The sequence below is a fragment of the Engraulis encrasicolus genome, chromosome 24, assembly GCF_034702125.1.
Source record: "Engraulis encrasicolus isolate BLACKSEA-1 chromosome 24, IST_EnEncr_1.0, whole genome shotgun sequence".
Classification (NCBI taxonomy): domain Eukaryota; kingdom Metazoa; phylum Chordata; class Actinopteri; order Clupeiformes; family Engraulidae; genus Engraulis; species Engraulis encrasicolus.
The window spans coordinates 40,075,490-40,088,498 of record NC_085880.1 but is presented as its reverse complement, the minus strand read 5'-3'; the positions used below and the strand labels follow the sequence as shown (position 1 = coordinate 40,088,498).

The window sequence follows — 13,009 nt, the reverse complement described above, 5'->3', positions numbered from 1 at the left end:
CGCGTCCCCACCAATATCCAGCGATTATCGTTTTGTCCGCACCAATTTGATCACTGGGGCTGGGGGGAAAAACTGTCTCCCGTCTCATTGGCATTGCGGCGAAGAAAGGGTTAACCAAAAGTCCTTTGCCAAAGGCTGACGACCAATCTGATTGGCTGTGCCTTCCCCTTCTTTCACGTGAGACTCTAGGTTGTGTATGGTTGCTAGGAGGCAGGAGCGCCAAAAAAAAAAAAAAAAAAAGAAGCTGAGGTCTTTTCGGTAGGTTCTATCACTGCGCTTATCAGTGGTGTTATTAAATTACTCTGGCAGGCTAACGTTCCAGAATCTTTGGTGCAACGTGGGTGACACGGGCACATGACTGCCAAGTGAGATGGCAGGCAAAAGAAAAAAAGTGGACATACGGAGCTACTTTTCAAAGAAATCTGTAAGTCACACTATCACTCGCTAATGAAATGACGTTTGGAACACAGCCCGTTAGCAGGGCAAACTCGTTATCTATGAATCAAGTTGTCTACGATGGCACAACTAACTGCAGAGACTGTTGTGCAGTTGAATATCCAATGGCTGTCAATATGTTAATGTTGCATTATGTCCTGCAAATGATAGAATGTTTGTGACAGTGACACAATAACTCCTCGTCAACATAACACGAGACAGATTTATCACGAGGGCGCCTTTGTAAAACGTCGGCGGGCACCTTAGCATAATGACAAACAAAAAAATGCAGAATTCAGAAGGGGATAGGTCTGGAGGTCTGAGTACCCGCGCCTCCCATTTTGCCTCTCGTCCCTCCCTGTCTTTTCTTTCAATTTCGGTTGCGCGTGCATCACTGCATCCAAAGGGTTGGTGCTGCCCACCCTCTCTCTCTCTTTCTCTCGCTCCACATGAATTTCACCAACCTCTAACCTATTCAGTGTCTCGTTCTCCGTTTCCCCAATAATCAACGTCTTTGAAAGCGTGACATGAAATCGGCATTGCGCGTCATACATTTTTGAAACAAATAGTCTATGGAGACAGCACCGCTCGTGCTTATAAATCGACGTGGATCAATGACCATATTCATAGACCATGCTCTCCACATTAATTTCACCTAGGCCTACCTCTAACCTATTCCGTGTCTCGTTCTCCATTCTCAATAATCAACGTCTTTGAAACATTAAATCGGCATAGCGCGTCATACACGTTTGAAACAAATAGGCTATGGGGATGTCGTGCCGAAAAGCGAGTGCCTGCCAGAATCTGAGTGCCCTCATTGAAACCAATGAATTTTTTGAGAGACAATTATACACATTTTAGCAGAATGAATTACATAATTTATGAACAAAAAATATGCTTATGAAACATTACTCGTCCTCCACTTAATATGAGCTATTTGAATGAAACTGTAACATTTGTTATGACAATTCTTCGATTCTTTTATGGAAATAATACCGAAATTGTAACCAGTTCTTTGTAATACTTCCAGAAGGAATGCAGATGCTTTATTGATAGGCTTTCCATCTTAAATTGTGTCAGATTTATCTGCAAAAATGGGTAAAAAAATATCTGAAAAATTGGTCATTGGTTTCAATGAGGGCACTCAGATTCTGGCAGGCACTCACTTTTCGGCACGACAGGGACAGCACCGCTCGTGCTTATAAATCGACGTGGATCAATGACCATATTCATAGACCGTGCCCTACATCTGCATGACATGAACCTATGATTGATAATGCAAAAAAGCTTCTGGAATCTTTGTCTTGGAGCACTTTTGTGTCCCCACCAATGTCAAAATCAAAGTTTCGCCCTTGCCACTAGACAATATAGATAGACGGTGTGAAAATAAGTCAGACTCAGACAAGTTATTACTTGCTACACCCACATACACACTCCACCCACACATACACTCTGCAGGTTTTTTAAAAAAAAAAAACAATATGAACGACCATACAGCCATATAACTGCTCTGTGCAGTGATACGTTTTTTTGTGTTTGTTAATTTGTTTGTTTGGTTTGAGTGTTTGCACCAACCTACCTGTGCAATATGGCCGACTTGTCCTGGGCCCCTATTTCTTGTCTGGCTCTTCACATGTAAGTCAAGTGAAGTAGTGGTGTGCACACCGAAGACGCAGGTGCAGGACAAAAGGTCAGAATACTATGAAGCTAAAAATGAATGTCTGCACACTGCTCCCGCGTTGTTTTTTTATTATTATTTTTCAGGTGAGCGCTTTCGAGCTATTCGCTCTTCATCAGACTTGCTCACTTGAAAAATCAAAAAAAACAAAAAAAAACAATGTGGGAGCACTGTGCGCCGTACATTCATTTTTTTTAATCTGCACCTTTAAGCCATTGTTCCACCACCGGTGAGATGAGGTATTGTCTTGCATATTGTGGCCGTGGGTGATTCATGGCTGTCACATCCAGTCACTCAGCAGCAGTTTTGCCCTCCAGCTAATGGCATTAAAACACAAACAGAAGGTACCCACTCTCCCCCACCCACCCGACCCACAATGCACGCTACACACACACACACCACGTCCATATGCACATAGGCTGTGGTGGCCGAGGAGCCATTCATGGAATAGCGTGTCCTATGGCGAATGGATAAAGCAATGCTGTTGGATACACCATGTTGTGGCACAGGCTCATGACTGCACTCTTGGATGTGTGTGTGTGTGTGTGTGTGTGTGTGTGTGTGTGTGTGTGTGTGTGTGTGTGTGTGTGTGTGTGTGTGTGTGTGTGTGTGTGTGTGTGTGTGTGTGTGGGTGTGGGTGTGGGTGTGGGTGTGGGTGTGTGTGTGTGTGTGTGTGTGGATATTATCCACTGGATAAGCGTTATCTGGTAATTGCAGTCAGCGTGTTACAATAGCACATTTAAAGGGACAGTTTGGTCAATTTCAACATGCAGTTGTAATGCTCACACTACCCTGGACTTGTCAGTGCCTGAGATTTTTTTTTCTTCTTCTTCAGCCGTGTCCGAGATCCTGGTCATTGTAATGGGGGCAGCTCTTTGTTTACATTTCAAAAAAACATTTTTATTTATTCCCAAAAACATCCAAAAGGTTATAAAACATCAGCAGTCAACTAGCAAACAGCAGTACCTTCTGGGAAAATATTTTGAGTTGGCCTATGTTTCATTTTTTAAAAATGTAAACAAACGCTGCCCCCATTAGAATTGCTCATATCTCGGAAAGGGCTGAGCCGAAAAATGTGGCATCACCAGTAGTGGTGTCAACAATGATCGATTCGGCGATCCGAATCGATCCGGGGCATGGACGATCCAGATCCAGATCCGGCAAGTTCCAGAATCAATCCGGCAATTTTTTTAAGTTTCAATTACTTCCATGGATATTTCGGGAGCAAATGAATGTTAAATTAAATAAAAACACTTCAAAACATTGCAAGACTGATACAGAAAACAGCCAATAAATTGTTGCTCAGTATCTGACTACTTGTATTTCCTCATCATGGCTGAACATTTGCTTTGCGTTCAGTAGAAATGTAATGCATTGCAATGCATTGTAGAATTGAATCGAATCGGATTGGATCTAATAGAATCGAATCGGATCGGATCTACTACCTCCCGAATCGTGATCGAATCGGATCGTGAGGGCAGTGCCGATCCACACCACTAATCACCAGGTACTGACAAGTCAGGGGTAGCGTGAGCAATACAATTGCATGTTGAAATTGACCAAACTGTCCCTTTAAGATACTAGTAATTCTTTAAAATTATTAATTCTAATGCCAGGCTTGATTTAGATGTGAAAATAGTATTACACAATATATAATAACATACCGGTAATAACATTGTGCTACTTTTTTTTTTTTATGGAATTGTGGAAGAGTGGTGACGTGCGCTTACTTGACAACATCTATATCCACACGTATACCGTTTGGCGTTTTGACGCAAGATTTGTTTTGACATATTTACATGTATGCATAAGCATTTTCGCACGCACGCACGCACGCACGCACGCACGCACGCACGCACACACACACACACACACACACACACACACACACACACACACACACACTCCTCCGTCACCAGTTTATCCTCTGTCTGCCCCCGGGCTGTTCCCTGTCTGGCGTTTGGCACATCGTCTCCTACCCTGATCTGCTCCACTGCTGACTGTCATCATATTTGCCGCAAACTTTTTGCAATTTGCCGCTGATGTTGTAAAAATTGCTTATTTTAGAAGTGTGAAAGTGTTACTCTCTTAATATGCAAACGCTTTTCTTTTTGTCTTGTAAAGGCGTCCATTTAGAACATCAGCTTATGTGTGGTTTTAAAGTGTTTGTTTCCTATGCCAACCAAAGCGCAGCGCATAAACAAACATAAACATGGCAGCTTGGTTGTTGTGGTGGGTGCTTAGCGGCAGGTGTACGTCAATGTCATCTCAGAGACATGTAAATAACATGACTCACTTAATTAATCTCAAACTCTCTCTCTCTCTCTCTCTCTCTCTCTCTCTCTCTCTCTCTCTCTCTCTCTCTCTCTCTCTCTCTCTCTCTCTCTCTCTCTCTCTCCCCTTCCTCTTCTCCCTATCGTTCCCATTACTCTCCATCTGTCTCTTCCCATCCATCTCGTCCTTCTCCCCCTCTTTACTCTCTCCCCCTCTTTACTCTCTCCCCCTCTTCACTCCCTCTTCACCCTCTCCCCCTCTTCACCCTCTTCACTCTCTCTCTCTTCACTCTCTTCACTCTCTCTCTCTTCACTCTCTCTCCCCCTCTTCACTCTCTCTCTCTTCACTCTCTTCCCCTCCTCCCCCTCTTCACCCTGTCCCCCCTCTTCATCCTCTTCCCCTCCTCCCCCTCTCCCCCTCTTCACTCTCTCTCCCCCTCTTCCACCTCTCCCCCTCTTCACTCTCTCTCCCCCTCTTCACTCTCTCTCCCCCTCTTCACCCTCTTCCCCCTCTCCTCCTCTTCACTCTCTCTCCCCCTCTTCACCCTCTCCCCCTCTTTTCACCCTCCCTCCCCCTTCACCCTCTCCCCTCTTCACATCATCATATGTCCTCCTCCTGCCTACTCATCTCTCTGTCTCCTGTGATTTCCTTCATGTTTGTCCCCGTCCCTCTTCATCCCATCCCCCACTCCTCTCTTGCCTTTTCTCTCTCTCTCGCTCTCTCGCTCTCTCTCTCTCTCTCTCTCTCTCTCTCTCTCTCTCTCTCTCTCTCTCTCTCTCTCTCTCCCTCCCCCCCCCCTCTCCATCTCTCCCCCCCCCCCCCACTCTCTCTCTCTCTCTCCACCCCCCCCCCCTCTCTCTCCATCTCCCCCACTCCTCTCCCCTCTCCCCCTCTCCATCCCCTCTCCTCTAGCCGCAGGTGGTGACGGGTCACGGTGCTGGTACCAGTGAGGAGCAGCAGCTCTACTGGGCCAAGGGCACGGGCTTCGGCACCGGCTCTACCGCGTCCGGCTGGGACGTGGAGCAGGCCCTCACCAAGCAGCGCCTGGAGGAGGAGCACGTCACATGCCTACTGCAGGTAACAGGGCTGTGGGGGTGTGTGTGGGTTTGCGTGGGTGTGCGTGAATGCATGTGTGCGTGCGTGTGCGTGCGTGCGTGTGTGTGTGTGCGCGTGCGTGCGTGCGTGCGCGTGTGTGTGTGTGTGTGCACGTGTGTGTGTGTGTGTGTTTGTACACGGATGAGTGTTTGTGCATGTGTGTGTTTGAGGGCGTCTGTGTGTGTGCGAGCGTGTGTGAGTGTGTGTGATGTCTAAATGTGTCGTTCCAAAATAGAATGATTTGTACTAGTCTCTTAGGGTGTGTGTGTGTGTGTCTGCACGCATGCACTTGTAGATCGAATATTTTTCAAACAGAAAAATAACACAATAATTTATGACCGACGTATTTTCAGTGTTCTTGAGGAGCTATTTAATAAAATAATTTCCATACATCGTCAATGATCTATCACTCTGCTTAGGGGCTTTTTATGTTATTGTAGTGTCTTCTGTGATATACTCTGCAGTCTATTGAGTTAATGTCTAATCAATAGTCCTAACACTTTCCCTCCTCTGTGCGAGTAGGTTTTGTGTCCGCCTGCACATGCGTTTGTTTGACATCTCCCGTTTATGTGCGTCTCCTCTCCTCGAAGAAATACGAAAAGAAATACGACGTTGTGTTTCGAAACGTTGTGTGCAATTAGCTGGGAGCAGCAACAGTGTGCAGATATTCATTTGATCAGTGTGCAGATATTTATTATATTCATTTGATCGCGTTATTCTTCCGGCACCTGTTTACTTGGATGTGGGATCGTGTGTTTGTTTTGATCTCAACTAATGTTTACATATGTCTCCTCTCCTCTCCTCTCCTCTGCTCTCCGCAGGTGCTGGCGAGCTACATTAACCCGGCGGGGTGCGTGGGTCACGGCGAGGCCCCCAGTAGTGAGAGTCGGGGCCAAAACAGCGCGGCGCTTCCCTCCGTGCTGCAGGAGCTGCTCAGCCAATCATGCCTCATCCCCGCCATGTCCTCGTACCTGCGCAACGACTCCGGTGAGTCACTGCACAACACTCAGCCGTGCGTGCGTGCGTGCGTGCGTGCGTGCGTGCGTGCGTGCGTTTTAGGCCTCATGCTATTTGTGTGTGTGTTTTAGGCCTCGTGCTGTGTGTGTGTGTGTGTGTGTGTGTGTGTGTGTGTGTGTGTGTGTGTGTGTGTGTGTGTGTGTGTGTGTGTGTGTGTGTGTGTGTGTGTGTGTGTGTGTGTGTGTGTGTGTGTGTGTGTGTGTGTGTGTGTGTGTGTGTGTGTGTGTGGTGGGGATCTTCCATGATCTCCTACCTGCGCACTGACTCTGGTGAGTCACAGCGTGTGTGAGTGTCTGTGTGTTTGTTTGTTTGCCTGCTTTAAAAGCACCCCACACCCACCCACCCACCCAATACATACTATGTAAGTAGGACACAATTCCGCGACCCCCCTCTCCCTGGGATAACTGACAACTTTTTGACAAGTGTTTGTGTGTGTGTAAGAATAATGAGTTTGAGCATAAGTGACCTCTGCCTATCACATTTCATGATCCGTGTGCAGTCGAGCATATGATCATGGATGCTGACAGTGACCATACGGTCTGTGTTTATTTGTGTGTCTCAGTTGCTCTTGTTGTTGTTGTTGTGTTTTTGATGTGTTGGTCACCTTGATGACCCTGGCTCATGGCAAGCTATGATTACTAAACTGGCAGATGAGTCACTATGACTTAAAGCTCATGTGGGTCTCCGACTCTGCCTTTAATTCGCATTAGAGGTGACGGAGAGGTTAGTTGGTAGCCAGGCAGTGCCCTCCTAGTGACGCAACACTTTCAGCGTTGCAACTAGTCAGGTCAAGAGCAAGTAGGCCTACTGTCTGAGTTCCCGCAAATACGGGAACTCCTCCCACTTTGACGATAAGCAAACAACCATAAGCAAACCAAGGGAGGCGTGTCAACTATGCCGTTTGGGAAACGTTAATTGTTATGCTCTTGGTCAGACTCGAAGAGATATAAACGTTGTTGATAATCAGGCTAGTTAGACGGGGTCAGGTGGGCATCCTTGCAGGGGCATTTTGAATGTTATGAATACCGGTATATAATATACAAAAATGTGTATCATGTCGCAGTCATTGGCTGTTCAGCAGCCACGCATGGGCCCCTGCCCATGCATCCTTGATCTGTGAGATGACATGGGTGAAAGTGTACATCATTTTTTGTATTTGTTGATCACATATTATGTCTAGCTGAAATTTCTAAAAGAATAATTTCTGTGAAATGTTGGATGTTGCAGACGTCTAGCATTTTTTTGTGAATTCTTGACTCAAGGTAGACCATCATTCCTCATTTATTCTACCATTTTATACATCAGCTTCACAACAAGTACAAGGTCAGAGCTTGGATTTTTTTCCGCCTCAGTGTTAAAACATTGATCTTTGCTGAATGCTGCTTTTGAATTGATTTGAGTTCTGCCTAGTGGTTCACCACACAGGCTGAGACAAGTTGCTTTCACCTGCTGATGTTTAGTTCAGATTTGTTGGTGTTAAGGCCAGGCGTTTAAGTGTTAGAAGCACATGGAATAAAAAGTGGCGAGGTGATGCCACTGTGAGGCAGGAGGAGCTGCCAAGACTTAACTCCACATCAGGTAGCTCTCTATACATTTCTCTCTCTCTCTCTCTCTCTCTCTCTCTCTCTCTCTCTCTCTCTCTCTCTCTCTCTCTCTCTCTCTCTCTCTCTCTTTCTTTCTTTCTTTCTTTCTTTCTTTCTTTCTTTCTTTCTCCACACTTCCATCTCTCTCTCTCCACTTCTATCTCTCTCTCTTACTCCCACATCAGGTAGCTCTCTATACTATATCTATCTATCCATATCTCTCTGAAAATAAGACAGTGGTGCTCTGTTTTACCCCCCCCCCTCTCTCTCTCTATCTCTATACATCTCTCTCTCTCTCTCTCTCTCTCTCTCTCTCTCTCTCTCTCTTTCTCTCTCTCCACACTTCCATCTCTCTCTCTCTCTCTCTCTCTCTCTCTCTCTCTCTCTCTCTCTCGCGCTCTCTCTCTCTCTCTCGCGCTCTCTCTCCCCACTTCCACCTCTCTCTCTAACTCCACATCCACCTCTCTCTCTAACTCCACATCAGGTAGCTCTCTATACATATTTCTCTCTCTTGTCTCTTTCTTTTCTCTCTTTGTCCACCTCCATATCTCTCTGAAAATAAGACAGTGGTGCTCTGTTTTACCCTCTCTCTCTCTCTCTCTCTCTCTCTCTCTCTCTCTCTCCACTTCCATCTCTCTTTCCCCCTCCATCTGTCTCTCTCTTTCCACTTCCATCTCTCTCTCTCTCTCTCTCTCTCTCTCTCTCTCTCTCTCTCTCTCTCTCACCTCCCCCTCCCTCTCTCACTCCCCTCCCCCTCCCTCCTCCTTCTCCTCTCCCCTCCACAATCTTCCACACTGTGAAGGCTCCCTCTGTTTTCCACAAGCGTAGCTCTCCAATTAAGTTCAATAAACTTGAAGGCATTACAATTAGATGCCACCGCTCTTTCAACAGCATCCTCCTCCTCGCTCGCTGCTCTTTTCGTCTCCGAGCTGCGAAAAAAGCCAGCAGCCCACGCACACCCACACCCCGCCGTCACACACACACACACACACACACACACACACACACACACACACACACACACACACACACACACACACACACACACACACACACACACACACACACACCGCCATCACACGCACGGCTCCGCTAATTGAATTAGCTGTAACTTATGTCTCAGTTTGCTGCTAATTATTGTGGGGAGAAGTGGATTAAACCGTTATTATTTTCTGTGACGGCAGACAGGCATTGCAGGGTTTTTTTTTTTTTACCCTTCATATCTTTGTGTAGCGTGCGTGCGGGCGTATGAGCAATGGGGAGAGGACATGGACGTGGAAGGATGTGGAGCTCATTTTTTGTTCTAGAACAAGAGCTCTTCACTGCAGGCATTGAAACTCACTGCTGCACTCACTGCTCTCCAAGCTCTGTGTCTGTCTGTGTGCGTGCGTGCGTGCGTTAAATGCAATCATCAAAATGCTGCTGTTTAAGTTGAGCTGAAGGAGGTGTGCAGTGTGCTGCTGCTGTGGGGTGTTTGCTCTCTGCTGTTTGTGTGTTTGTTTGTTTGTTTGTTGTGCTTGTGCATGTGGTGACGTGAGCATACTATTGCCACGGTAATGAGCAGCTTTGGTCTCCATGGCTCCAACATAATCCCTCTCTCATGCTGTCTCTCTTTCACTCACACGTTCTCTCTCTCTGTTTTTTTCTTTCTTTCTTTCTGTCTTTATTCCTCCTTTGTTCTTTCTTTCTCAGCACTCTCTCTCTCACTCACTTTCACACACGCACACGCGGGCACACACACACACACACACACACACACACACACACACACACACACACACACGGTGGCGGCTGTGGCTGTGCAGTTATGTACTTTAATACAGCCCTGTAGTAGAGTCCACTCCCTTACTGTGCTGGGCTGCGCTGGGCTGGGCTGCGTCGCTATGTGTGCAGTGGCCTGGCAAAAGGAGTGTGGGTGATTAGTTGTGTATTAAACACACAGTCTCCACTCCCACTGTTGTGATTAATGGGTCAGAACCAGGCTTCAGCAGACCCGGCGTTATTTAGTGGTCATTAAAGTGGAAGCACCTTTTACCACCGCACCCCCCGGATCAATTTGGCCCAGGGAAGTTTGGCCGCTTTGTTCCAAGTTCTTTTGGGTGTGGGTGTGTATGCGTGCATGTTAGTGTGGGTGTGTGTGTTCGTGCGTTTTGTGTGTATTTGTGTTGATTTGTGTATGTGAGTGTTGCTGTGTGTGTTGTGTGTATTTATGTGTGTGTGTTGGTGGGTGTTGGTGCTTCCGGCCGGTGCGGTGTCTGCCTTTATGCCTGAGAGCTGTGCTAATTAAATAGACCAGATAAAGAGATGAGTGTTGTAATTAGTGCTTGTTATCTGCCGGCCACCCGGAACAGACCCTGCTGTAGTGCCTGGACATGCGGATACCACTCCGGCACTCATCTATTGCTCCGGGTTTGTCCATCCGTCCGTCCGTCTGTCTGGCTGGCTGGCTGGCTGTCTCGCTCTCTAGCTGTCTTCATCCTGCAGGCTCTCTCTCTCTTTCACTCACTTTCTCTCACTCACTCACTCACTCACTCTCTCTCTCTCTCTCTCTCTCTCTCTCTCTCTCTGTCTCTCTCTCTCTCTGTCTCTCTCTCTCTCTGTCTCTCTGTCTCTCTGTCTCTCTCTCTCTCTCTCTCTCTGTCTCTCTCTCTCTCTCTGTCTCTCTGTCTCTCTCTCACGCTCTATCTCTCTCAGCCTATTTGGTCTCACTCGTTCTGTGAACTGATATCTCCTTGGCTGTCTATCGGTATCTTCTTGACTTTCTTTCTCTGTCTCTTGTTTTCTCTCTCCTCATATATCCTTTATATATACAAATGTATTCTCTGCTTCTCTTATTGTCGCCACTCCAAACACATTAACATTCATCCTCTCTCCATGTTGTGTGCTGCTGAATAATATTTCCTCCTACCACTATCTATCTATTACATCCATTTCCCGCATCCTATTCCTCATTCCTGTGTTTCAGTGCCAGGCCCATGTGTAGAGGGGGGGCCCATGCCACAGATTGATGCCCGGGGCCTCCCTCCCGATCTGTTGCACAAATACACTCCTTCTTCCTGGTAATACACTCGTGCGGCAGCGTTCCAAGCCAAACAACGCAGCCAAAAAAAATTGCGAAAAATGGTCCAAGGTTGCAATACCTCTTATGTTCTCTCAAGGCTGGGCATAGAAATGAGCAAGCTGCCTCGGACTCTTTTCAAGGCCAAACAAATAAACATTAACTGCCAGACTGAAATAGTTTTTGTTTGTTTTAAGGTCCATAACGGCTGCGGTAGTCCAGCTATGTTCAATACAGTCTATACTAAAGCCCAGTTTTTTTAATATGGTGCTTTGTTGTCGCCATGTTGGCAGGTTAATTTAATTTGCTTGAGAGTGAATGGATGAGGGATGTGTTGAATGGAGTGCTGGGTATTCATGACTGGGCTTATCATCAATATGAATGCACTGCCATCATGCCACTGTGGACTTTCACTCTTTTGTCCAACTCCAAAGAGACAGAGGCTCTCGGTATGAGTGAGTGAGTGAGATGGAGACAGTGGAAAAAAAGGATGAAGAAATGTAGAGGAGAAGAATGAAGAAAGGAAGAGTGAGGCTTAAAGGGCCAGAGGGGCGTGACGTTGAGAGAGAGAGAGAGTTGAGAGGGGACCTTATTATCGTCCTGTGTGATGACTAGCTGCCCCTTCTGAACGCTGACATGGACCGGCAGCAGTAGAGCCAGCGCCATGAGAACGCCATGATATGACCCGATCTCGTCTCTCTCATTACCGGTGGTGAATGGCATGATATGACCCGGTCTCTGATTACCGGTGGTGAACGGTAGGATATGACCCGGTCTCTCTGATTACCGGTGGTGAACGGTATGATATGACCCGGTCTCTGATTACCCGTGGTGAACGGTATGATATGACCCGGTCTCTCTGATTACCGGTGGTGAACGGTATGATATGACCCGGTCTCTGATTACCCGTGGTGAACGGTATGATATGACCCGGTCTCTCTGATTACCGGTGGTGAACGGTATGATATGACCCGGTCTCTCTGATTACCGGTGGTGAATGGCATGATGTGACCCGGTCTCTCTGATTACCGGTGGTGAATGGCATGATGTGACCCGGTCTCTCTGATTACCGGTGGTGAACGGTATGATATGACCCGGTCTCTCTGATTACCGGTGGTGAACGGTATGATATGACCCGGTCTCTCTGATTACCGGTGGTGAACGGTATGATATGACCCGGTCTCTCTGATTACCGGTGGTGAACGGTATGATATGACCCGGTCTCTCAAATTACCGGTGGCGTGGAGCAGGATCTCATCTCTCTATCTCTATCGCCATCGCCTTTGATTGACAGCATGCTCGTGCCACTCACTCATTCGGGCTTCAGTGACTGCTTGCGATATCGCCATCTACAGCGACGAAGGAACACTGGTGTCCTGCCCCGCGTTTGCCTTTTTTGATTCCACGGTGCCCTTGGTCTCCACATCAGTTGGAGGGCCGCTGGTTTCTCCCTCCAATCACATTACATTACACTTATCTGACACTTTTTATCCAAAAGCAACTCAGTTATTTTTAAGTACATGGTATTTGGGTCGCAGTCCCTGGAGCAGTTTGGGGGGGTTAGGTGCCTTGCTCCAGGGCGCCTCAGTCATGGAGTGAGAGAGGGAGTGGAAGGGTGGGATTCGAACCTGCGACCCTCTGATCTAAAACCCATCTCCTTAACCACGGAGTGCAGACGAGGGCTGCTGTTGGCCCACCACGTTTGCGTTCGCGTTCTCTCTCGGGGCATTTGTCATCAGCGAGGGTGGGATTCGAACCTGCGACCCTCTGATCTAAAACCCATCTCCTTAACCGCTAAGCCACGGAGTGCAGAGCAGGGCTGCTGTTGGCCCACCACGTTTGCGTTCGCATTGGTGCTCTCGGGGCATT

At 47.3% G+C, this 13,009-nt stretch overlaps 1 protein-coding gene across 5 annotated transcripts in view; it reads left to right on the top strand.

Annotated features, from left to right (window-relative positions):
- The window catches only part of birc6 (baculoviral IAP repeat containing 6), a 267,517-nt gene that overhangs the window by 152,661 nt on the left and 101,847 nt on the right, over window positions 1-13,009 (top strand). For 4 of the 5 annotated variants that reach the window (XM_063191494.1, XM_063191492.1, XM_063191495.1 and 1 more), the window contains exons 68-69: window positions 5,300-5,464; window positions 6,304-6,469. In XM_063191494.1, coding sequence (XP_063047564.1) covers window positions 5,300-5,464; window positions 6,304-6,469 — 331 coding nt within the window. The remainder of the gene's footprint in view (window positions 1-5,299; window positions 5,465-6,303; window positions 6,470-13,009) is intronic. The other variant, XM_063191493.1, reaches the window with a different exon arrangement.